This window comes from Perognathus longimembris, chromosome 14 (assembly GCF_023159225.1).
Source record: "Perognathus longimembris pacificus isolate PPM17 chromosome 14, ASM2315922v1, whole genome shotgun sequence".
Taxonomy (NCBI): Eukaryota; Metazoa; Chordata; class Mammalia; order Rodentia; family Heteromyidae; genus Perognathus; species Perognathus longimembris.
In genome coordinates this window covers 23382524-23410122 of record NC_063174.1, presented here as the reverse complement: position 1 = coordinate 23410122, position 27599 = coordinate 23382524, and the positions used below count along the sequence as shown (strand labels likewise).

The 27599-nt window shown below is 35.7% G+C and overlaps 1 protein-coding gene across 7 annotated transcripts in view; it reads left to right on the top strand.

Annotated features, from left to right (window-relative positions):
- The window catches only part of Ddhd1 (DDHD domain containing 1), a 68836-nt gene that overhangs the window by 26930 nt on the left and 14307 nt on the right, over nucleotides 1–27599 (top strand). For 4 of the 7 annotated variants that reach the window (XM_048362961.1, XM_048362959.1, XM_048362962.1 and 1 more), the window contains 7 exons: nucleotides 6937–7065; nucleotides 7973–8120; nucleotides 15214–15320; nucleotides 20363–20469; nucleotides 23283–23545; nucleotides 24968–25043; nucleotides 27070–27219. In XM_048362961.1, coding sequence (XP_048218918.1) covers nucleotides 6937–7065; nucleotides 7973–8120; nucleotides 15214–15320; nucleotides 20363–20469; nucleotides 23283–23545; nucleotides 24968–25043; nucleotides 27070–27219 — 980 coding nt within the window. Of the gene's footprint in view, nucleotides 1–4925; nucleotides 5028–6936; nucleotides 7066–7972; nucleotides 8121–15213; nucleotides 15321–20362; nucleotides 20470–23282; nucleotides 23546–24967; nucleotides 25044–27069; nucleotides 27220–27599 lie in introns of all 7 variants that reach the window. The other 3 variants (XM_048362958.1, XM_048362956.1, XM_048362957.1) reach the window with 1 other exon arrangement.

Here is a 27599-nt window from a genome sequence, read left to right as displayed (position 1 = left end):
AACTATTATACTATTATAATTTATTTTTATTCATATTATATTAAGTACTCATCCATATGTTAAGGAATGACCTTTGAAAATTATTAATAATTTTGCAATACATTGAAAATTATAGTTTGTGTTAAGGAAAGAACATTTTCCATCTAAAAAGCCACCATTTTGAGAAAATGTTTTTGAGAAAATTGTTGAAAGAGTATTTATTATTTTGCTCCAAGCTGAAATTTTATGCTTTGTTCATTTATGGAGGGCAAATATCTTTCCACCTAAATTTTTTCATCTATAAATGATAAAGCCTTAATTCTTCATATGATCAAGATATCTTGAGTGCTTCCATGTGTGGCTATGTTGTGTTAAGTACTTTGTGAAAGGAAGAGACAGTTTCTACCCTCAACAAGTTTTCCAACTTATGAAGACAAAGCCTACAGCTAAGAATATTTACAGAGCACTAAGTAAAAGATGTTACACAGATAACAATGAATATTAAATATTCTGAAAAGGTATTTGGGATAAAGAATTAGTAACCATAGTCTAGTATAGTTATTAAAAGAAGATCTGGAAAATCTTGTTAAATAAATACAAATATTTTTAAACATTATATTTAGTAACTTGTACTAAGTGCTCTACCTGCCTTCAAGAGCACTAAAAATAATAATTCTCCCCCTCCCTTTTTTTCTGACCCTGTCTGTACCCTTGAGTATTTTCCTACTTATTAAATTTCATACTGATCTATTAGCATCTAGTTAAATCTATGAAAATTTGGTACAACTTTGTAGCATCCATATAAAGCCAACCTACAAAATGATGTCTTTTGCATTTTGTGATTTTGAAACTTTAATCTAAATTTAGTTCTAAGAGCTAAAGTAAAAAATTCCTACTCCATTCCTAGGCTAGGAAACATTTATTTAGGAACCTATCAAATGAAAGCTCATCACTTGTGATGAATCAGACAAACAAACTCACGCTTCCACAATAACTTTGTAAATACTTAAAAGGAGTGACAAACCACTGTGTCACTCATTTACAATTTGTCCAAATACATGCAGCAGTTGTTTTTTTTAAAAGAAGTTGAGCTAAAAAAGATTAATGTTGTATGTGACTCTGTCCGAAAAATGTATAACTTCAACAATAAGAAAACATCAGAAAAATTTAAAATTCAACCTAGCTAATTAACATGCCACAGAAGTATAAAGGTCATGAAAGATAATGAAAGATTAAAAACTTGACACAGATAAGAGAACACTATGAAACATGAAAACAAAACACAATGTTGTTTCCTGATTTGGATCCTAGAATAAAAAAGGTTGGGGAAAAAATGGAGAAGCCTGAATAAAATTATTATACAATGTTAATTTCATAGATTTGATAATTCTGTGGTTGTTGTTCAAGCTACTAACATGAAGGGCAGCTGGATGGAAAGATATATAACAACTTCTTGTACTACTTTGCTACTTTCTGTTAAGCCCAAAATTATTCTAAAATAAAAAGATTTTTTAACTTAAAAATAAGGGCATAGGGGCTGGGAATATGGCCTAGTGGCAAAAGCGCTTGCCTCGAATACATGAAGCCCTGGGTTCAATTCCCCAGCACCACATATACAGAAAATGGCCAGACATGCCGCTGTGGCTCAAGTGGCAGAGTGCTAGCCTTGAGCAAAAAGAAGCCAGGGACAGAGCTCAGGCCCTGAGTTCAAGCCCCAGGACTGGCACAAAAAAAAAAAAAAAAAAAAAAAGGGCATAGGGAAATTAAACAAATACTAAATCTTCAGTTAATCCAAAAGAAACTCAGAAAGAATAAAGAAACAATAGCAGATGGACAAAAATAAATAAGTGGAAATAAACCTGAGTCCATTTATTTCAATAATTACGGAGTATAAGTGAACTTACATGCCCATTAAAATTGAGCACTTCCCTAAAATGCCCAACACTCTGGATGCAAGCTCCCATCACCATGCACCAAAAGAAAAAAAGTTGAAAGCAAAAGAATGAGGATTTTACAGTTCTGGCTAATTTGAGGTACTATAGCAACAGCACAGGTGTTGATGGCTTTGTATTTACACCATATAGTAATTCGGTGGGTGGAGGGAGTGTATATTTCAGTCACTTGCTGAATGATGGTAGTCCATGTTGTAAAAATAGCATTTCAGAACTTAGAGCCATGTATGGCAGTGCACACCTATAATTCCAGTGCTTAGGAGTCTGACTGAGGTAGGACAATCACCAACTTGGACAACACAGTGAGTTCCAAGCCAGCGTTGGCTACATAGTGAGGTGTAGCTCAAAATAAACTATCTTTCATTTTCTTCTTCCTTTGGTTTCTATGAAGATCCCCACTTCACAACTTTCTTTTTTTAATATAAATTTATCTTAATTTCCCTGCAGAAAAATTGCCATGAATTTTCTTGTTAGCAAATTTAAAATGTGCAAGGCTGCTGCTTCCTAAGTGTTAGAATTTTCTGTGTTGTTACCACATGCTTGTAATTCCAGCACTTAAGAAGCTAAAAACAGGACTATTCTACCTTTAAGGCCAGCCTGGTGACATACCAACATGCTGTCTCAAAATAAAAAGTTTCTAAATTCCAGGTTGTCAGCTTTTTATATGAAGGGAAAAGTTGAGTTTTTCTGTTCTAGGAGTTAATATGCTACCAACCCTCTTTTGGATATTCCTTTTGTTTTCAGAATTATATAATAAGGAGAATGAGATAAATTAGTAAGGAAGTCGTTTTAACTATTCTAATCCGTTGGAAATAATTTTTCATTACTGGGTAAGACTTTAATGTATAAAAGCATTTTAAAGCATCATGAATCACTAAAACTGTTTTTAGAGAACAAAAACATTAAGTAGTACTTTCTAACATTTGAATTTCCTTAACCGTTACAGAAGGATTAACAAGCTTTTTTTCCTCTCTTAGTCTAATTATATTCTTTGGGTTGAAAAAAATTGAGGTCTCTGACTTTGTTATAAAATGGCTTTCAAGTGAAAATAAGTTTGTAAAGGTAAAGAACAATGTTTAATTTTTGAAAATATTTTTAAATGCTTTTTCAGTTTGGGGAGTGAAAGGCTTTTTTTTTCTGTGTATATTGGGTGGTTGTCTTTTTTCTTTGACCTTTAAGCTATGCTATTCATTTAAAAAGAGAATGCCATTTTTTTTCTATCTGGTGGTTTGAGTGTTTGTATAATTTTAAAATATAGTCAAGTGGCCCATATGTTTCTCATTAGTTCTCTCTTAGTATAGAATTTGGCTCTTGTTAAGATTTATCACTTAGAATAAAAACAAATCTAGTTTCTATTCTCTAATTATCAAGTTAATATCAATTTGATCCACTTTGCTGTGTTAGCAGTTTTTCCTAATGGATTTTTTTGACTGTGGGTCTGCGTGTATGTCTATTCCTGAGTAACTGATCAGAAGGCATATGAAAGAAGCAGCATTTCTGTGAAGAAAATTGCTTCCAATATGACTTTTCACTCTGTGACACTGAAATCCCTTTATAATCCTGTAGTAGCAGCCCAGCTTTTAGTCTTAGTCTGTAGTTCTTCTAGATATCTATTTACACATAGGCATAGTATTAAATACATAGATGTAGTTATTAAAGCCTTTTGAGCATTTCTCAAATACCTTTACTGCTCAAATCTTTGCATATATTTTATCTGTATATGCAACAGATTTGTTACATTTCTAATGCTATCCTATAGGAATTTTAAGATTTATATATTTCAGCAGTATTTAACCTTTGAATGTCAAATTACTCTAAAAGGGAGTAAGGATAACAATAAAATACATTAGAACACAAATTGTAAATGACTTCAGTTATAATCTGTGTTTTGATATATTTTATTTTTAACTTATATAATTTATTAACTGAACTAGCAAATTTACAAGGTTCAATTTCAAGTGGACTTAAATAATTGCATACTATGATGTAAAACAATTTGTTGGCATATAACTAGCAAAGTTTGACAGTGAAAATATTGACTTTAAGGTTAACTACTAATGTACCGAATATCAAGGCGTATCTGGCTTTTCTCTTTATTGTGTTATGCTTACAAGATGTCACAGTATACCTTTTTCCTAATATATTGTTTTCATTATTTTATCACTAATCTTTCCAGGAAAGATTAAAAGTAAAGCTTTTAATTTTTATTTATTTTTTCATTTTTAAAAAGAGGCTCTTTAGAAGACTTTTAAAGAAGACACTTACAATTCTGGCTGAGATCTGAGGATCATAGTTCCTAAGCTTACTCAGGCTTGCTTATCTCCAGTTAACCACAGCCAGAAGTACACTGAGTTCAAGTGGTTAAGCACCAGCCTTGAGCAAAAAAGTCAGCCCCCAGGTCCTGACTTCAAGCCTTAGTGTACAAACACACACACACACACACATCTTCTGACAACTTGAACAGAATTGTGAAAAGGATATGTTGTTCCTAAGAGAAGCTTCAAGCCATTATACTTCATAATGGAAGACTTCTAATGGAATGGATACTGTGGCATTGTCTTAGACAAGCTGCATTAGAAATTGCACATGTCATTCTCTCTTGTACATCAGCTGTTGGCTATGTCGGAGTTAACATGTTTGGAGAGAGTTAATAGTATTATTATTATAAACATAGAGTTTATGTTTCTTAAGCATTCAAAAATGCCATGTTCTCTTTTTATGTTCTGTCTCTGCAAAGATATTAAATGGTAATTACGTAATTGTCTGTAACTGATAAATCATTTGCCTTTATTTCCTTTTAGTAAATATACAACATATATTTGATAAACATTAGATTAATATTTGTTTTATTATTTTAACTGGAAAATAAGTGAAGCATTTAAAATAATGTTTGTCAAACATATCTAATTTTGAAAGTTAATACTAGAAAAAAAAAGGCAAAATGGCAAACCTCATTTAAATTTACTTTGAAGCTCAGTGTTTTTGCTTTCTTAGTTGTCTACCACCTCCCTCCCTTCTCCCTCCCTTCATTGTTCAAATGGAGAGGATATAAGGAGAGTACAGATGCGGCAGGTCTTAAACGAAAGCGTTCCCAAGGTACAGTAATTGGAGTTTTATTTCTCTGTGTAGCTAAATTCCCAGATTTAGCATTCAGATGTGTTTAGAGAAATAGTTTATAGAAATTAGTTTTTTAGCATGTCCATTGTGCTATACATATACGTAAACATTTGTAAACTGTGTATGGTCCAGTAAGGAGACATTCACCACTATTGAGATGCTTTAAAGACAAGATGTGGATGATAAGGAAGGGCATTTTGTTGGCTTAGCACTACTCTCTATCTCCATTCTTGTAGTTAGGGGTTTTTTTAAGCATAACTTGCTCAGTACTATTTTAACAAAATGGGGTTTAGAAACAATTGTAAAAAGTTGCTTTTTCTTTTAAAACCTGATCTTGTTTTCTTTGGGACCAAAGATATGAATGTTTATTGTGTTAGCTGTTAGCCTAAGGTCTTATTTTCAGCATCAATAATGTGTCCTTGCAGGTAAGTAAAATATAAATTGATTTTACATACATTTTGTAAATCACATTTGTAATGTAAGAACTACATTTTCTTGCACTGTACTATATATTCTAGTAGAGAATAGGTTTTTCTTTAAAATGTTTCATAATCTTAGATCTTGGCCAGGACCTTATCTCTTTATACAGGCCTATGTTGTTACCTTACCTTGAATTTCAACCCATCTTCAAATAAATAAGACTCTGATCGTAATTAGTTTTATAGCAAGTTACTTAATCTCTGAATATCTCATATGTACATTACAGAATAATACTTTGCCCTGATTTTTGAAGACAAATCAGGCATAACAACTGTGTTCTGATAAGAACGCAAGATTTTCTTAACTGTATATCAAAGATAGAGAAGAAGAGTTTATGGCCTTCCAAATACAGAATTACCAAATTCTGACTTGATGGATATGTTTTTACCAGTTTTCTCAATCCATTGCTTCCACTCCTAATACTGAATTTGTGATCTGTGCCCCTCACACTGTATTTGGTGCTAGAGACACAAAAATGATCAGGACAAGACCTTGCCTCACAAAACTTAAAACTTTTTGAGGTTCATGCCTTTACATCTTTTTTTAAGACCTCATGTTCCCCAAGCATAACCCTGGTTTCAGAAATGTATATTGACCATCATGATAGAAAAACAGTTTATCATGAAAACATCTTATGACTTTGGATTTCTACTAAGGATAGCCAGAAAAATAGCTTTAATATTTGCTCCCCAGGGGCTGGAATATGGCTTAGTGGCAAGAGTGCCTGCCTCTGGCTGGGAATATGGCCTAGTGGTAAAGTGTTCGCCTCGTATACATGAAGCCCTGGGTTCAATTCCCCAGCACCACATATGTAGAAAATGGCCAGAAGGGGCGCTGTGGCTCAAGTGGCAGAGTGCTATGCTAGCCTTGAGCAAAAAGAAGCCAGGACAGTGCTCAGTCCCTAAGTCCAAGGCCAGGACTGGCCAAAAAAACAACAACAACAAAACAAACAAACAAAAAAAAACATTTTTGTTTCCCAAACACCTTTTATTCCAATAGATGATTTTTGCCTTTTGATATTTTTGCTATAACCAACAGAAAAACTGGACTTTTTAAGTTTGTGTGTTAGAATTATTGGGGACTTTTAAATCCCTTAAGCCTTTGGAAAAATCAGCTTACATAGCTAAGAATGCAATTCTTTAATTAACTTCATATAGAGGCTACAGTTATATAATCACACTAGTTACTCCATGTTGTCTTCACAAGTTGCTATTCCTTGGCATTGTTTATCATTTATAAAGTCTCTGCCCCTTACTTAACATAAGTTTTTTTAATGAATATTTTTTCCCACTGAACTGAAGTACATATCTGGGTTAAATACTATTGATTCAAAGATCTGGGTGGTAGAGTTATTCATTACATTGTTTGTCTTAGACACCTTCAAGTTATATTTTCTTTTTTGAAACAGCTATCCATAGTTTCAAATTGAGTCGAAACCACGTGGACTGGCACAGTATGGATGAAGTATATCTTTATAGTGATGCAACCACATCTAAAATTGCAAGAACAGTTACCCAAAAGCTGGGGTTTTCTAAAGGTAATTATTAGATATTATTTTAGTTTTTTAAAATTAGAATGTAAGAATTTGTTTTTACTTATATCCAAAAAAGAAAATTCTCATTTTATTTTCAGTATAGTTATTTAGTTGTTAAATTTAATATGGATATCCCATTAAGTGAAATTTAAGGAGATAGAGATGACATGTATTTATTCATTCATTGATTGGTAATTATGTAGTTAGAATGATCAGACAAGATTAATAAATGTTCTGAAAGAAGTCAAATCCAAGACAGTGAAAGTAAAAACATTGATACATAGTGTTGAGGAAAAATGAAGATCAAAAATTTTAAGTAGAAGGTAAGGAAATGAAGTTAAAGATAACTCTTTAAAAATCTACTGAAAGAAGAAAATGGTACCTTAGAAAGATAACATTCTCAAAAAAATAAATACTTTAAAAAATGTTTTAAGTTTTTAAAAATTTTACTGTCGTTTGCATTTTAGTTTACTTGATAATCAGTGTGCTTGAATATCATCTTACATGCTTGTTAGTCAGCTATATGCATTTTGTAAGTTATCTTGTCATATCTTTATCCAACATTTTGCTGTTTGAAAGTCTGTCTTTACTTTTAAATGGCAAGTTCACTTTGTGTACTTTAAGTAATTAACTTACTGTATGTCACATTTTCCCCAGTTTTCCATTTATGTGTTATCTTTGTTTACTGATATTGTAACATAGAAGCTTTTAATCTGGCATGTAGTTTTCTTTTTCATACTGGCTTTTGACTTTGATGTCATGTTCCATTCACTTTATATCAGCCATTTATCTTCCTTCTCTATGTTCAGTGAAATGTTTTGTAGTCTCACTACTTTTTTAGTTTAAACGTATTGTGAAAATACTATTTCTCAAAATAAATATTAAACTTAGAATCCTAATTTTCCCACAGCATCAAGTAGTGGGACCAGACTTCACAGAGGCTATGTGGAAGAAGCCACTTTAGAAGACAAGCCATCCCAGACCACCCATATCGTGTTTGTTGTTCATGGTATTGGGCAGAAAATGGACCAAGGAAGAATTATCAAAAATACAGCCATGTGAGTTCTTTGATATATGTTATATATCTAGTCTGAGATCCAAGCTTTTATCTGAAACATAGGAAGGATTAATTTCACTCTATATTTTTCTATTGCCAAAAACTGTTTAATCTCAGTCAAGTTTATAGGCCAAATTTTCCCCACCATATGGAGAAGAGAAAGGATAGGAAAGTCTTTTTTTTTTAACATATTAAGTTAACTTATACAAACCCAAGGTTTGAAAGCAATAAAAAGATCTAGTTTTAGATTTGTATCCTACTCTCTGAACACTGAGAATACTTCAGAGTTGCACAGCTCTGAACCAGCTAAGAAATTGTTTAATCTGCCTTTAGTGTCTTATCAAGTTAATTTCTACTAGAAGAAACTGAGTTCTAAATTTTATAGAAATTGGTAGGTATTTTGCTAACCTACCAGAAATGTTACTTGCCTCATGGATTTACACTACACTTATGCTAAAACCTCTGAGTTGTTACTGTATAGACGTGTATGTTTCAAAAATATCATTTGTATGCTTAAAGGGAATATGGTGATTAAAAATTCCACCACAAATTTGATTCTGACATTGTGTCAGTACAAATTTATGATGTGATGAGAACAGATTAGTTGTCATTGAGAATCACAGTTTTCTGATTGTAGTCTTCAAGTGAATGTTTCTTGAAATTTTTTTAAAGCAAGTAGCATGATGCTAGGAAATATGTCATCTGAAGCCTTTTTAATAATTTTTAGTTTTGTTTCAGCTTTCATTGTTACTTCTTAACTGCTGGTTAAACAGATTAAAACAAAAGTACAATGTAACTTTTAAAAAACACACACTGTTTTTTGTTAGATACAGCCTGGCTACTGACCCTTCCTTTGTTGTTACAATAGAAATCTTTTCCTGCTGATTCTGATTTTATTGTGATGAGTTGTATATTCTTATGATAATTCTTATACCAGGATGCATCTTTTGCTTGGATATCTGGGGTCTTGAAAACTCAGTTTACTGTTAGAGTCTCTCAAATCATTGACATTGAGAAGGTATTGGGTTTTATTTCTCTTAAGTGCCAGATAGCAAGATCTAAAAACAAAACAGGCTGAAGCCAAACAGCTCTACCCATCTTCATTTTGTAGCTACTCTCAGATACATCCTGTGACTCCAGAAGCGATGTGTATAGCATTTTATGTTCAGTCAAAAGAAAGGATTGAGTCTTTATTACAGGAACTCCTGGATAGTCTCTGCACTTCAGTGACTGACATTGTTGCACTTAAGTACCTGAATTTATACATGCAGTCTGATTGACCAGACTTGTGGTAGTTTCACCCTCTCTAACATCAGGTAGCAGTTGGTTGACTTATCAAAACAGGAAGGAAAGGTAGAGCCACAGGTACAAATCAAGAGCTAGTATTAGAAATTGGAAATTAGTGAATCCTAAATGACTCAGAAGTCAAGTGTTCAAATCACAGAGGATTATCATTGTTCCCTAAAAAGGCAGGTTAATCTGCAAATAGTCCATAGGAATGTCCAGAAGGTTTCTTAAGTTTTCCCACTTGCTACTATTCCTAAGTTAATTGGTCCAGTTGTCTTGGTGGCTAATTTTTTTTTAAGAAAGTAAATTTAACCTCATACAGTATATTAAGGTATAAGCACCTTCACTCCATTGACAACCTTTGGTTCACTAAGGATCTTTTGAAATCATATCTTTGATACATAGAAATACAGATTTCATAGTAAAATTACAAGTTTCAACTAGTTTTAATCACTTGTGTCAGCAAAGAATGTTTAATAATTTGCATAGATTGAGAAAAAAGTTTGCAGACAACTAATGAAATAATCAAAATTGATTTATTAAAAATGATGAATATGATTTAAATACATAGATTTACTTTGTATGGATTTTTATTACAAGGCATATCTTTTTCAAAGTCACATATGTAATATCTTAATGAGGTAAACTATAGTTTTAGAAGAATATGAAGAGATTTTCAGTAAAATATGATAGGTTGAAGATATATAAGCTATCTTATTTCCTCCTGAAACTTCACTTAGGTGATAGCATAACCCTTAAGTATAAAAACAATGGAAGAAGAAATAGTGGCAGACAAGAAGGTGAGCATCCAGATGGTTCACAACTCAAAAGATGAAATCCTGGGTATAAAGTCAGAGTCTTCCTGGGCATGGTAGTATATGCCTATATGCCCGTAATCCCAGCACTTGAGGACAGTCTAGCTGTATAGTCTTAAAAAGAGAAAAAGAAAGTCTGATTCTCATTCCTATCCCCATCTTCCCCATTATTGTTTTTTCTATCTCAGTATATATTCTTTCAAGTTTTCTTCATGCATATATAATTTTTACACAAAAATTAGCATAATATATACACTTCTGGATCTTGACTTCTGTATTTTTTAATGTACTTTGGAAATTACTGACTGCTCGTGAATTTCCAAATCTTTCTTTTCCTATGTGTACTTTTTCAGAGTGACTTAATGATCCTTAATTGGACAGTACTTTCAGATGCTACTAATCTCTCCCTTCCTTCTCTTTACAGAATATGAACTAAGTACTCATTGCCTGGCAAGAGACCATGGAAGTCAAATTTGTAGGACTTAAATCACAATTTTTTGTTAATAGCATAATTACAGCACAATAATTTATTCTAGTCTGAACTATAATACAGTTTTAAATCATTTTTTTCATTTTTCCATCTCTACTGTCTCTCATGTAGTCACCATCTATATATGGTAGACATAAACTGTACCATTTTATTGTGTAGTATGTATATTATGTAACTATGACTGTTAATTATCTATGAGGGAGGACATCAGTTGTAAAATAAAATGAGGAAGATCTTAATGGTTTTTTGAAAACAAAATTGACAAGCTTTTAGCTACAGTAATCAAGATAATGTAAAATTCAAATTACTACAATCAAAAATAAAAAGAGGAGACATTATCAACTGCAGCCTTACAGAAATAAAAAGGATTATAAGGTGATACTGCACAGCAGCATTTATTTGCTAAATAGACATATCCCTATAGGTAATGTAGACCAAAACTGATTCAGTGTAAGTCTAAGAACTGATAGACCTATAAAATGTAAAACATTTGAATCAGAAAGCTTCCCAGCAAAAAAAAAAAAAATTAAGCCTCAAAACAGATAACTTCACTGGTAAGTTCTAGCAGACAGGGGAAAAAAAGAATCAGCACCCATTCTCCTCAAACTCCCCAAAATGGGAGAAGGAAGATTTTTCAGTTCAGTGTTTGAGACCAGTATTACCTAGACACCAAAAGCAAGTAAAAGTATGAATAAGGAAGGAAAATGTACCAGAATACAAAACTAATCAGCAAACTTAAGTCCAGCAGCACATAAAGAGAGTTAAATAATCTGGTTAAGTGAAATTTATTGCAGGAATACAAGGTTAGCTGAAGCAACTAAGCTAAAAGAAAAAAAAAATGAAAGTCTAGCATGATGGCAACATGCCTATACTTCCATTATTCAGAAGACTGAAGGCAGGAAGATTATGTCATAGTGAGTTCACTACTAGCGTAGGCTATGTGTTGGGGTGATGGACACATCCTTACAACCGTGCCCAACTAGAAAGATGAAAGAAGATAGGAAAGGAAACGGCACCAAGAGAGTAGAAGACAAAGTTTGTGGGTACGTCACAAATTTGCCTTGCTAAAAAAGGCTGTTTTAAGAGATTAAAGACAAAAAAAAATCATGTAGATTATAATGCAGGAAAAGCATTGGACAAAAGTCTTAACACTCTTCCATAATAAAAGCATTCAGGGGGCTGGGGATATGGCCTAGTGGCAAGAGAGCTTGCCTCCCATACATGAAGCCCTAGGTTCGATTCCCCAGCACCACATATACAGAAAATGGCCAGAAGGGGTGCTGTGGCTCAGGTGGCAGAGTGCTGGCCTTGAGCTGGAAGAAGCCAGGGATGGTGTTCAGGCCCTGAGTCCAAGGCCCATGACTGGCCAAAAAAAAAAAAAAAAAGCATTCAGGAAACTAGAAACAGGAACTTTCTCAACCTAGTTTACCTAGTTTAGCCCTCAGCTAAAATTAATATTTAGTAGCAAAGACTAAAACCTTTCCCTAAGATCAGGAATAGGACAACTCTGTGTTTTTAGTCAAAGCAATTATTCAAGAAAAAGAAGTAAAGGGTATCCAAGTTTGAAAAACAGTAAAATAAATCTGTATTCCTATATAAACAATCCTGAGGAATACACTCACACAGAAAGCATAAGGGTGAACTCAGCCAAGTAACAGAATACAGGTCAATATATAAAAATTGATTACACTTACATAATAGTAGAGAATAGTCTGAAGACCAGATTAAGTAATTCCATATGCTGTAGCATCAAAGAGGATAAAATAGGTTTACAAATAGGCATAGAAAATATGTATGCTGAAAAAAATTGCATATACCATTGAAAGAAATTAAAGGTCTGAGTCAATGGAAAAGACATCTGTGTTTATAAATTGGAAAACAATGTTAAGATTTCAGTACTTCTCAAATTTATATATTCAGTGGAATTTGTATTAAAGTGCCATCTTTTTGTTGTTATTGTTGTTGAGCAAAAATGAACACAGTAATTTCCATGCAGAGGCAGAGGACCTAGAATAGACAAAACTTGTCTTAAAAAAGAACACAAATAGAGAACTCATACTTCTGGATTCTGTAATTTACTACAGAATTTACTACTAATTAAGACCTTGTAGAACTGCCAGGTATATGGGTAGAGAAAGTGAATGGAATTGAATTAAGAGTTCAAGTTGATTTGGAGGGAACATACTGGGGTTTGAACTCAGGGCCTGGAGCCAGCTAAACAAGAGCTCTTTCCCACAAGTCGCTCTACCAGTCCTTTTTTACATTGATTGTTTTCAAATTAGGATCTCATTTTATACCATGTCCTCCTAGTTACACTTACTTTTGTTGCTGAGGTGACAGAGACATGTCACCACTGTACCTAGCCATTGATTAAAATGAAGACTTGTAAACTTAAGCCCAGTGTCGGGCTATATTAATTGTGGGGGACAGCCATACACGCTTCTCCCATCCAAAGGAGGCCAGAGCGTGTCCCGATTGGGGCTAAGCCGATTTGGGGACGAAACCACCAGTCCCAAGGCCCCCCTTACGTTTAAGAGCAGACACTGGACATGGAGATTTCGGGGAGCCATCTGATGTACTTCCGACTTCCGTTTATTTTGGGGGTGGGCAACTACATTTAAAGCATTAGTGGCGGCGGGAAGGAAAGGGACTTGGGGTGGCTAGCTGGATATTAGCGATTGGCTGATCTGGGCTGTTCGTCAAGAGTGGCACCCTAGGACCCCACGGGCGATGTCATACCCCATTAGAACCATCCCTGGGCCCCCGGCGGCGCCATCTTGGTGGCAGACACGTGGATCCAAGACCAAGACGGGAGGCGGGGCTGGTCCAGAACTACTCCTTCCGGTTTTGGACCCGGAAGGAGGTAAGAGTGGTTAACAGCCAAGCAGCCCCAGGGTGGGAGAAGAGGCAGGACTCTTGAGACTGCCCCCTTAAAGGTACAGCCAGAGCCCAACAGCCCAGGTTTACCTGGAACCATGACCCGCCTTTCCCATTTGCCACTTCCCAAGTAGATAGGATTACGAATTGAACTACTTTGTCCAGTCCAGTGGTTATTTTTTAGATAGGGCTTCCTGCCCAGTTGTGCACTTGGACTGCAGGCCACCTAGTTTAGGCTTTTCATCACAGCTGGAATGACCACGTGTGCCATCAGGCCCAGATTCTTCCATTTTTCTGCCCAGGCTACCCTAGAACTGCAGTCCTCGCTTTCTGCTAAGACAACAGGTTTGCACCACTGCATGCAGCTGTTAGTTGAGAAAGTAGCCTTGTGTATGTGTGCGCTGGCCTTGAACCACACTGTTCTTCCTATCTCAGCCTCCCAGGTAGCTAGGATTACACTCACTGGTACCCAGCTTCAAACTGGTTTTCAACAATGCTAGTAACAGTTCAATGGGGAATGAATCTTCAACAGATGGAGCTAGGAGAACTGATTATCATATAGGAGAATAAAGGTGGACTCTTGCCTGACACTGTATGTAGAAATTAAAGATGAAATGAAGACTTACCTAAAGCTCTTACTTAGAGCTAAAACTATAAAATCTTGAAAAGGAAACAGTAAAATCTGTTCAATCTGGAATTAGGCAGTGGTTTCTATAATGCTGCATCAAAAGTAGAAGCTACAAAAGAAAAAAATAGATAAGTGAGATTGTATCAAAATTTTTTAAACTGGGGGCTGGGAATATGGCCTAGTGGCAAGATTGCTTGCCTCCTACACATGAAGCTCTGGGTTCGATTCCCCAGCACCACATATATATATGGAAAACGGCCAGAAGGGGCGCTGTGGCTCAGGTGGCAGAGTGCTAGCCTTGAGCGGGAAGAAGCCAGGGATAGTGCTCCGGCCCTGAGTCCAAGGCCCAGGACTGGCCAAAAAATAAATAAAGTCACAAAAGGTGAATTTACAAAATTTTTTAAACTTCCTATATCCACTCTCATTCAAAGAAAATCTCAGATGTCACATCATTTTATCCATAAATAGTATATTTCTATGCAATATTGAGGTATCAAAAATTATTTTTAAATTTCAGCCTATTTGTGAGTGCAGTGTTCTCATTTTCCCAGTGGGATGCTACCCACATGTGCTAACGTTCACTAAAAAAGGGAAAAAAATAAAATTCATTGATACCGTAGTTTCAAAAACTCAATTTTTAAATTCCTGTTAAAGGGAGAATGAGGAGAGGATATATGAAATAAGCAGGCCACAATTTGAGAATATTTGAAACGTGATGATGGCACAGGTATAATTCATTATACAATCTATTCTATCTAAAAATTTGCATATATTTAGGAAACAGTGTAACAGCTTAGAACATTTGAAATCACAGTTGTTATATTTAAGAAAATAACTTTGAAATGATTCTAGTGTTGCCAACTTTGCTTAGTATAGCATTAATAGATACATAATTGGAAAGGGGGATAACAAGATTCTTTATACCATATAAAGACTTATGCGAAGTTATTCTCAAAGTTTCACTTTGCTTTTATTTATTTATGTATTTGTTTTTTAGGATGAGAGAAGCTGCAAGAAAAATAGAAGAAAGGCATTTTTCTAATCATGCAACACATGTTGAATTTCTGCCTGTTGAATGGCGATCAAAACTTACTCTTGATGGAGGTATATTTCATCTTAAAATTGAATGATATAACCAGTGTCAAACATTTACCAAAGTGAATGCACAAAATTTGGGAAATTTCTTTGTTCATTGAAAAGAAAGTCAATTTTGTCTTGGGATATATTTATTCTTTGTTTTAGATTATTTGAGAAAATAGAACTGTTGCTTTTTTTAATGATTACACTGATTTGTATCATGTGTAGCACCATATAGATTTCACAGCACTATTTTCATGCATGACCTCTATAGACTCAAGGTAGAAAAGGCATGTGGAAGGAACAGATGTCTTGCAAGAATCTAAGTCTCTGTAATATCAAAGCCCATATTCATACAATACTAAACTGGCTCCTGATGATGTCCAAGGTTTCTTCCAGGTTTATGATACTGTCTCAAAGTTAGGAATTTCAGTTAGCACTTGCCAAACCAAAATAACTGAAGAATAACTTGCAGCTTAATGGCTATGTGTAAATATTCTCTATAAAATTTTAACCTTTGCTCACTTACTCAGGTGGATGCTCAAGAATATAGCCAACAAAGATGTATTAAGACATACTAAAGCCAGGTGCCAGTAGGTCACACCTGTAATCCTAGCTACTCAGGAGGCTGAGATCTGAGGATCACAGTTCAAAGCCAGCTGGGGAAGGAAAGTCCCTGACACTCTTATCTCCAATGAAATACTCAAAAGAGCCAGAAGTGATGCTGTAGCTCAAGTGATGAAGTGCTTCTCTTGAGCAAAAGAAGCTTAGGGACAGCACCCAGGCCCAGATCCAGGACCAGCCAGAAAAAAAAAAAGAAAAAGATTTACTGAAGCCCATGAGCTTTCCAGCCCTATTTGATTTTAATTACTGCAGTAGTTTTGTTTTAATTAATTTTATTGTTATTATAAAAATGATGTACAGGGTGATTACAGTTAGTAAATAACGTAATGAATACATTTCCTTTCATACAGCATTATCCCTTCCCCCACTCTCTTGCAGTGAAGTAGTTTTTGTTTACTTGTTTGTTTTAGAGACAAAGTATCACTATGTAGGCAGACTGGCCTCAAGCTCTGTATAGTCCAGGCTTTCTTCATGATTCACCTTCCTTCTTTGGCCTCCTGAATGCTGGGGTTATGGGTATATACCACCACTCCTGGTCTTCTGTGGTCATTTTGAAGGCTTTAGGATGAGTGAGTGAAGCCAGTCTTTAAAGATTGCATACTTTGGCTGGGGATATGGCCTAGTGGCAAGAGTACTTGCCTCGTATACTTGAAGCCCTGGGTTCGATTCCCCAGCACCACATATACAGAAAATGGCCAGAAGTGGCGCTGTGACTCAAGTGGCAGAGTGCTAGCCTTGAGCAAAGAGAAGCCAGGGACAGTGCTCAGGCCCTGAGTCCAAGCCCCAGCTGGGACTGGCAAAAAAAAAAAAAAAAAAAAATCTAAAGATTGCATACTTTGGGCTGGGAATGTGGCTTAGCGGTAGAGTGCTTGCCTAGCATGCACAAAGCCCTGGGTTCAATTCCTCAGCATCACATAAACAGAAGAGGCCAGAAGTTGCACTGTGGTTTAAGAGGCAGAGTGCTAGCCTTGAGCAAAAAGAAGCCAGGGACAGTGCTCAGGCCCTGAGTCCAAGGCCCAGCTGGGACTGGCAAAAAAAAAAAAAATTGCATACTTTGTGAAGTATTTAGGGAGGTAAAACAGTTCTGTATTCTGATCATGGTGGTGATTACTGTACATGCACTGGAACTCATAGTTATTTAAATTTAAAAGTAACATTAAAAGCAAACTATAGCAAATCAGCTACAAGAGAAAGAAATAATAGCTATGAAGAATTGAAAGCATATGCTCTAAAGGTCATATGGTCATCTACAAAAGAATTCATTAAAAAATTATTCACAAGAAATGTATTCACTGCCTTATGATGTAACTGTACCCTTTTTGCACAATACCTTGTCAATAAAATTTAATTTTAAAAAACATTAATAAGATTATGGAAGTTGTGAAGAAGGAGAACAATAAGTAATTGCATTTCTCTGTACCAGCAACACACAAAAATAACATTAAAATGCAGAATACATTAAAAATGCAGAATATCAAGAAATAACAAAATGTATATTTATAATTAAAAGTAAAAGGGCTAGGAATGTGGCTTAGCGATAGAGTGCTTCCCTAGCATGCATGAAGCCCCGGGTTTTATTCTCAGCACCACATAAACAAAAAGCCAGAAGTGGCGCTGTGGCTCAAGTGGTAGAGTGCTAATAACCTTGAGCAAAAGGTAGCCAAGGATAATGCTCAGGCCCTGAGTTCAAGCCCCAGGACTGGTAAAAAAAAAAAAAAATAATAAGTACAGGCCACTAAAAGATAATTAAATTCAACTTAAACATAACGATAAATTTAAGAAGTATTTACTTTTCCGCAAATTTATCTATAGATTCCATGAAATCCTAATCAGAACCCATTATTTTTCATAATTCTTGACAAGCTGATTGTGAAATGCTTATAGAGTTGTTTCCTAGACAATCAGACCTAGTATTTCATCTTTGTAATTAATACAGCTTAGTGTAGGTACTGGCTAGGCAAATAGACTAGAAAACCAGAGTAGAGTTCATAAACAGACATGTGCTAATGTGAAAACTTGATACCTGTCAGAGCTGGCATTACAACTGCTAGGTGAAAGGATGACCTGTGGTTTCAATGTGCTCAATAAGTGGTTGTGTGAAGAAGAGGAAAGACACCTACTTTACACACCAGATAGAGAACTTTTCATAGTTTACAAAAGAAAATATCTAGAAACACCCACATGTCCCTTGAAGGAATGGGTAGATTGTTTTGTGTCAATGTAGAGGAGAGTAAATACCATACAGCAGTGAAACTGTGGATTACAACTAGATGTATCAACATGGATGAATCTGAGTAGTATGGCAGGGGCAGAGGAGTATCATACACTGTTCAAAATCAGGCAAAATGAAGTATTTAGCATCTGACACATAGTAAATACTATGAGAGTAATTGACTATAATAGTTAATGTTTTTAACATGAGTAAATATGTTTTTAAAAGTGCTTAATTAAACCTCTTATTAATGAGATTGCATCTAGTAAAGAGAAGTTTGAGGATGAAGTTTAAGACTAGAGATATAGCTGGTAAAGTGTTTGCCTAGCTTGTGTGAGGCCCCTGTGTTCAGTCTCCAGCACTGATGACAAAAAACATTACTGCCAATAAAATACATGGTGGACATAAAAAATAATGGCAGTATGGTGGTGGTGTACTACAGATTGGACCTACGACCTTTGCACATGCTAACCATGCACTTTGCCACTGAACTTACACACCCAACACACTAGCAGTATTTTTAAATAAGACATCAGGAATGTGGTTTCCTTTTTATAAATTATTTCAGTTGCCCCTATGTATTACTTTCTTTTACTTACTAACATTTTTGCAAATGCATTAAAATGGTATTTAAACTGTTTTCATATGAACATAGTAGTTATACCTTCCACTTTTGAAACTTAAAAGTAGTCATCAAAGCAGGAGATAATAGCACACATCTGTAATCCCAGTACTTTGGAGGCCAAAGCATGAGGATCAAAAGTTTGAGACCAGGGGCTGGGGATATAGCCTAGTGGCAAGAGTGCCTGCCTCGGATACACGAGGCCCTAGGTTCGATTCCCCAGAACCACATATACAGAAAACGGCCAGAAGCGGCGCTGTGGCTCAAGTGGCAGAGTGCTAGCCTTGAGCGGGAAGAAGCCAGGGACAGTACTCAGGCCCTGAGTCCAAGGCCCAGGACTGGCCAAAAAAAAAAAAAAAAAAAAAAACAAAAAAGTTTGAGACCAGCCTAGGCTACTTGGGTAAAACTCTGTCACAAAAATATGAAAAAAGAAATAACAAGTCAGCTGTAAATAATGTCATATAAACTATGAACAGCCACAGATTTTCCTTTACATCTTTGAAAGACTTCTTGTCATTGCCTTTACTACATTGTATTGGCGGGGGGGCAATGCAATAATCTAAGCCAATACAGTTTAAAACAGGAGAAAAATGAAATTGCACCATAAACCTCCTGCCTTTCTGGGTGCTTTTTAAAGTAATAATATTCACCCAAATGTGATTAATACTGTTGCACAATGTGAATATTGTAAACACAGATTTCTCTGTGTTTAAAAGAAATGCAGTTTACTGCATCTTTGGTAATTTTATTAAGTAAATAGTTTTCAGCACTTAACCTTGTTCAGTAAGAAAGTCCATTGTTCATTTCCTTGCTTTTGTTCCCATAGAGTCTTTGGTACACTAAAGGCAAGGCTTGGAAGTCTTTATGAGTTTCTGCTAGCAGTGCCAGACCTTCCACATAATTATTGCCAGACCCAGGATATATACCCATCTTGGGGCTTGAACTCCAGGTCTGGGCACTCTCTCTGAGCTTCTTTTGCTCAAGGCTAGCACTCTACCACTTGAGTCACAGCGCCACTTCGGCCTTTTCTCTTTATATGGTGCTGAGGAATCGAACCCAGGGCTTCATGCATGCTAGGCAAGTACTCTACCACTAAGCTACATTTCCAATCCCAAGAAATGGTTTTTGATAATGGCTCTTTATCCCTTAATGTTGTTTTAATGTCATTTTCTTTGTCTTTTACTGGTTTGTTTTGTTTGTTTGTTTTTCTAAGTTTTTTTGTACTCATGCTGGAACTTAGAGCCTCACATGCTTCCTCGGCCTTTTCAAAAGCTCAAGGCTGGCACTCTACTACTTGAGCCATACTTCCATGTGTGGCTTTTTGTTGGTTAATTGAAGATATCAGTTTCTCAGATTTGTCTGCTTGGGCTAGCCTTTTAACTTTGATCTTCAGATCTCAGCCTCCTGAAAAGCTAGGATTACAGGCATGAGCCACTAGTGCCTGGCTGTTTTTGTAATCATTTTCAGGAAAGTAAAGTACATTAAAGCCAAAGCCGGTCTTAACTATTTAAATGTTAAATTATTTCAGGAACTATAATATTTCTCTTGATGCATTTTTCCCCAGGAACAAATATCTTCTATAGTTTTAATTTTGTTATTTCATTTTTGTAGATACTGTTGACTCCATTACTCCTGATAAAGTTCGAGGTTTAAGGGACATGCTAAACAGCAGTGCAATGGACATCATGTATTATACTAGTCCCCTTTATAGAGATGAAGTAAGTACTATGACTGCCTTGTTGCTTTTTTTAGATGTGTTTAATAAGAGTGATGCTATATGAATGCCTGCCTTTTATGGGTTTACTAACCAAATGAGAAATTACGGAAATATATTTTTCTGCAGATAGCCTGTATTTAACAGTGAAATTGGCAGTCTTCAAACTAGACATTAAAGCCCTTAGTAAAATGGATAGTCTTATGGGTGGGATATTGATTTGAAAATTGTTCTTTGAAAAATAGCATCTTTTATCAATCACATTAACTATATCTGTGATGGTTGTCCTCACCGTGTTTCAGACACCTCGAAATTTCCTTCTACTTGATTCTATGTGATAGGCATATATTGCCCCACTGTGTAGTGATTTATACAGTTTCCAAATGACAATGTTGCAAGTGCACTACAAATAGCACTAACTAAAGGATCATTCAACAGAATGAGAGAATTTCTATCACATCCCTTTGTCACTTCACTGGAAGCTCTTTGTTCAGAGTAACTAACACTTGTTAATTTCCATAATAATTTTCATAAAAACCCTGTGAAGTAGATTGATTATTATCCTTTATTTGAGGGGTGAAGAAACCAATACACGGAGAGATTAGATAACATGCCCAAAGTGTCTCATTTAGCCAGGTGTTAGGGGCAGGATTTGAACCCCAGCTAGTAGAGTACCACGACCATGCTGTCTATACCGCTCTCTTCTGTGGTCACAGTGTAGTCAGTTTGTTGTCTGATCACAGTGTTGTCAGTCTAGCTGCTCATTTTGACTCCCCCGACCTGTAATCTTGTTAATACATACTCCTTGAGCACCTACTCTGTACCAGGCACTGTCTTAACATTGCGCTACTTCACTGTAAAATTACCTCTCAGTAGTGGAAGGGCGGGGGAAAAGCACTGCCTGTGTCCAAAAGCAAAATCTTTTACTTATAAAACTCCCTTTTCAGAAATCTCAGGTAAGATTTATGTATATGAACTCATCTGGTAGAAAGTATTTTGAGCTCCTAAGAGAGCCCAGGAACTTGAATTGAACAAGACCTCCAGGTGGATGATTTTGATACATATTGAAAATTGGAGAATCACTACACTAAAGCATGGAAGTCTTTAAATTAAAATACCAACTAAAGAAACACATTTCTCCTTTGAGGGAAAGCATCTTATCCTTCTGCATTATCATCTTATGCTACATTGAATGTAATTTATTTCATCAGACAGGACACTTGGTTTCAGTAGCTTTCATGAGCCCTCAGTATTGCACTATGAAGCTCTCAGATGTCAACAGAATGACATGCCTTCATCTATGACTTTGCTGATCCAGCCAGTCATAAAATGCTCAGATGATTGTCAGTTTGTAACATTGAGTATGCTCAGTAAAAGTTGATGGAAGCTAGTTGTCTCTTGAGGTAGAATAAGTATTAAAAGTGAAAAGTTCTGGCCGTTTATGCCGATAATCCTAGCTGCTCAGGAGGTTGAGATCTGAGGACTGTGGTTCAAAACCAACCCAGGCAGGAAATTCTATGAGAGTCTTTATCTCCAGCTAACCACCAAAAAGCCAGAAGTAGAGCAGAAGTAAAAACAAATTATTGTTCTTTGTCAAGAGTAGTAGCTAGCATCCTACAGATTTCTATAAGAAATTGAGTGTCAAACTCAACATCTGTAACCAAATAGAAGTAAGTAATAGTCAGGAAACAAAAGAACTTAAAACTCAAGTCAGGGGCTGGGGATATGGCCTAGTGGCAAGAGTGTTTGCCTCATATACATGAGGCCCTGGGTTCAATTCCTCAGCACCACATATACAGAAAATGGCCAGAAGGGGTGCTGTGGCTCAAGTGGCAGAGTGTTAGCCTTGAGCAAAAAGAAGCCAGGGACAGTGCTCAGGCCCTGAGCCCAGGTCCCAGGACTGGCCAAAAAAAAAAAAAAACTCAAGTCAGGAGCCACTATAAGTTTGAGTAGCAAAAGAACTTTATTCTTTTGATTATGTGGAATATTGCAATAATAATTATTAAAGTTTAATTTCAAAGAAAGCAATTTTGTTAAGAAATATAACTAATATATGTCTAATATTAATAACCCCAAACTTTAAAGAGCCTTACTTCTCACCCATAAAAATCAGATTTTTAATTATAACTTTAGATCACCAACTGAATGGAAATTTGAAATATCAAGTAGGTTAACAGCTTTTTATTTAAATCACAGTGTCCTTTTTATTATATTATTCCTAACTGTATAATATATATGTTCATATGTCTGCTAAAAACTCATATTCATTTTCTAAATGTATGACTAAATATCATAAGATATAAAAATTAAGATTGAAGCCAGCCACAAGTTGGTCATGCCTGTAATCCTAGCCACATAGGATGCTGAGATCCAGCCTGGGAAGAAAAGCCCACAAGACTACATTTCTAAATTAACTAGCAAGTCAAGCTGGAGGCATGGCTCGAATGGTAAAGCACTATCTATGGAAGCAAGCTGAACAAGTGTGAAGTTCTGAATTCAGACACCTTTACCAGAAAAATTATATATAGAATTGCATGTAGGATATGTTGCAGTTACTGGAATCTACAGAGAACACATTTTTCTTAATCTCCCAATGTAGTTGACTGCAGGCCTATACAAAGATCTTTGTGTGTACTCTCTGCCTGTATGTTCTGTAGTAATTATAAAGATTTTAATATTATGTATGCCTTTAGTTCTGCAAGATTATAAAGCAAATTCATCTGATAACCTAGTCAGTAATGTTTAGTTTTCTTGAATTTAGAAAATAAGTTTTACAGCACTTAGTGATAACTAATATTTTTTTTTTATTTCAAACAGCTAGTTAAAGGCCTTCAGCAAGAACTGAATCGATTGTATTCCCTTTTCTGTTCTCGGAACCCAGACTTTGAAGAAAAAGGGGGTAAAGTCTCAATAGTGTCCCATTCCTTGGGATGTGTAATCACTTATGACATAATGACTGGCTGGAATCCAGTTCGACTCTATGAGCAGTTGCTTCAGAAGGAAGAAGAGTTGCCTGATGAACGGTGGATGAGTTATGAAGAAAGACATCTTCTTGATGAACTCTATATAACAAAACGACGGTAATGTAGCTTGATTTGGGGAAATAATTTAAAATGTCCTCACATAATTACTAGACCTCTTAGGAGAAAACTTATGACTTTGATTATTCAGGATACAGGGGTTACTAGATAATGTGCCTGATCAAGTTTAAAAATTTAATTTTCATGCCAATTACATGCATTTTTCTGTAGCATAAAATCATTTCATTTTCTTCCTCATTTTCCTTCAGTCTTTCTTCACAACTAGTTAGGAGTGAAATCTAAAACTTAATTCCAAGCTGAGTCTATGTAAAACCTTTACTGAAAATGTTTGCCAGTTTGCAATCACTTATAGTTTTATTGGTCTTTAAAAGTAGGTCTCTATCTTTATTATTTGAAAATAGTTTTAAAGCGCTTTTATTTATTGACCAATGTATTTTATTATATGTTGTATGTAAACATAATTGTATGTTATGAAATTACAAGCATTTGATCATGTTGTCTTCCTAGAACTATCTTGTAATTCTTGGCCATGTTCTTATCTTGATTGATCATTCTATGGCACAACTTCTTGGTCCTCTCAGTGGTACAAGTTCATGTCATCAATTTTGACAAAAGAAAGCATGTCCTTCCTTCAGATAGTTTAGCATTGTATGAAAACAACTGAGTTAATTGACAAAGTCTTATTTTCTTCTAGTATTAGAGAAGTTCATTAAAAGACAAGCTTAGAAAATGAATTATAGTTTTAAAAAAATTAATCCATGTTTTGTTAAATGTAAGACACAGAACATTGTAATGAGGAAAAAGATGAAGTAACCCAAATATTCATCACCAGAGAAGGTTAATCTGTGATATGTTGGACAGACAGGTAACTCTTGCTATAAAAAGTATAGTAGGTCAAGAGGCAGTGACATGAAAAGATCTTTAAGATTACTTGAGTATAGGAAAGGGAAGGATGCTTTTAAAAGTCACCAAGAATAAACCATTTTTGTTCGTGTGTGTGTTTGTGTTTGATTAATGGGAGATAAGAGTCTCCCAGACTTCCCTGCCCTGCGTGACTTCAAACCATGATCAGATCTCAGCCTGTGGAGTAGTTAGGATTCTAGGCATTAAGTAGCAGCACCCAGCAAGTCATTCTTAAAGGCATATAGATGCTTACCTAATATTCAACTAAAAGGCCTTTTTCCTAAAAGAAGAAAATGCCAGGCTAGGTCAGTGGTAGATCATTGCTCTAGCATACACAGGCTGTAAGTTTCATCCTTAGCATTGAAAGAAGAAAAGTAGTATTGTTTGAGTAGTTGTATTTGCTTTGTTAGAAATTTAGTACACTGTGGTGCAGCATGTGCACTTATTAAAAATGGTTAACAGGGATTCAAGTAGGGATTGGTATGCTTTGTAAACTAATAAGCATCTAATGTAGTGTTATCACTATAGACCTGTGTGTAATCTCATACCACTTCTTAGGCTGCGGGAAATAGAAGAACGGCTACATGGATTGAAGGCATCATCCATAGCACAAACACCTGCCTTAAAATTTAAGGTAAGGAAAAAATGATGCATTATCTCAGTATTCCTTAAATATTTAAGCATGATTTATGGTGTGAATTGAAGTTGAATTATGAATGGCTACTGAACACTTACTGTGTATTAGACACTGTTTCTGAGTTCTGCAAAGGAAAGAATGGACAAGATGGCACTTTTTCCCTGGGGACATGGAATATTAGCCACACACGAGTGATGTGTGTGAGAGAAAGGAAGGTTTAAGAAATGGCATTTATACCTGTTTTAAGTAGGAAAAGTGTTTTTCTGTGTTAAAAACCAGGCATGGAGGAATGTACTTCATAGTGGTAATCTGGAGTGTAGAGGAAGAAAAGTTGAGAAAAAACTGTTTTGATCACCGGCATGAAAAAAGAAATGGAAATATATCGGCAGTGATTCCAGGACTGAAAGCTCACATTTCACAATACTGACCCAAGATAGGCCAGTTTGTCTGTGGGGGGTGGGGAGAGGAAAGCAGGAATACCTAGAAATAATATGATTGAAATAGGCAGTATACTAGAATGGCTTGCTGAAAGCAATAGTTTAGGAAAATCTAAAGTGCAGAGAGATCAACAATGACCACTCATGGAAAGGATATACACATAGCTGAATAAACTGACTGCATAAATAAAAATGTCATACATTTCCAGTTGAACCTGTGGTACTGTATTACTTGTTCTTGGAATCTGCTGATTCTGTCAGTGAATTTTTTTTGGGGGGGGGACCAGTCCTGGGCCTTGGAAGTGGAGCTGTTGCTCAAGGCTTTAGCCTTAAGTAAAAAGCTAAGGGACAGCCCCCAGGCCCTGATTTCCAGCTTCATTACCACCAAGAGGGGTTTATGGAAAGGAAGTAGGGAAAGGGTGAGATATTGACAAGCTTTAGTGTAGTGGGAAACTTGAGGTTGAAGGCATGGCACAGTTGGTAGAGCCCTAGCTAATGAGTGAAAGCAACAGGTACCAAATTCAAGTTCCAGTCTTGAAACAAAAAGAGAAAAGAAAGAAAAGTGGGAAACTTCTGTTCTCTCCATTTAACAGTTCTGAATTCATTTGTTCACTTATCTCTGAACAAAGGGTTAGACTAGACATAAATTTTCTTTACCTTTAAAATCCTGCTGGCTGAAAATGTTACTGAAGCAACCATTACCCTTATTTTAGAGAACGCCCCTTTGGTGTGTCCATCATACTACAGTTTTACCACAAAGAAGAAAAGCTGCTTCTTCCATGGCAGTAAGAATTTATAGTGCCTGACCAATATGTAAAAAAGTGTGCATGTAGCCATGCACCAGGTGGTTCACACCCATAATCCCAGTTATTCAGGAAGCTGAGTTCTGAGGATTGAGGTTCAAAGCCAGCCCAGGCAGGAAAGTCCATGAGACTTATCTGCATTTAACCACCAAAAAGCCAAAAGTGGAGCTATGGATCAAGTGATAGAACACTAACCTTGAGCACAAAAGCTCAGAGACTACACTCAGGCCCTCAGTTCAAGCTTTGATTAGTGGATAGGAACACACTCTCAAATGCATTTTCTTCTTATCATCCTTCCCTTCTAATTCTTCAACTCCTGGTGGTTTTTAAGTAATGAAAGTCTGCTGGGTGCCAGTGTTTTATAAAGCCTGTTATCCTAGCTACTCGAGAGGCTGAGATCTGAGGATTGCAGTGTGAAATCAGCCCAGGCAGGGAAAGCCTGTGAGACTCTTCGTCCAATTAACCTCCAAAAGGCTGGAAGTGGAGCTCTGGTTCAAGTGGTAAAGCACTAGCCTTGAGCACAAAAGCTCAGGGACAGTGCTCAGGCTCTGAATTCAAGCCCTAGAACTAGCTCAAAAATAAATAAATAAATAAATAAATAAATAAATAAATAAATAAAGCTGCCTGGAAATAGATCATTTTCGAATGATTAGTTGGCATTTAATTAAGCAGATATCACAGAGGCAGTTTAATATACTTAGGGACAATTGTTTTTTCATATTTTAAAGCATATCATGCCATGATCCTAATGAAGAATAACATTTGTGACACCCTTTCCTTCAGGTTGAGAATTTCTTCTGTATGGGATCCCCACTAGCAGTCTTTTTGGCATTGCGTGGCATTCGACCAGGAAGCACTGGAAACCAAGACCATATTTTGCCTAGAGAGATTTGTAATCGGTTACTAAACATTTTTCATCCTACAGATCCAGTGGTAAGTTGCAATGTAGATTTTTTTCCTCAATATTATATTGTTTTTACAATAATCTATGCCAGGGCCCATTGAATTAAGGAATCTTACTTATTTGCAAAAGTTCATGTTCTTAGAGGACATTTGTATCTTGGTTTATTCAGATTTGTGAAATAAAATACATTAGAAATAATGTTTATGTTGCATTTATAACATTAGAACATATTATAGAATTATTGTCCCGGGACAATTAATCAGAAAGATCAGGAGTCTCCTCAGTTCCCAAGCTTTGACCAGCTTTAATACCAGTAACATAGGAGCCAGTCTTAAAACTCTGCTTGAAAAACATACTACTGTATTGAGATGTGTTTGATAAATCCTCTTTTAAGAATGAATATATTCAG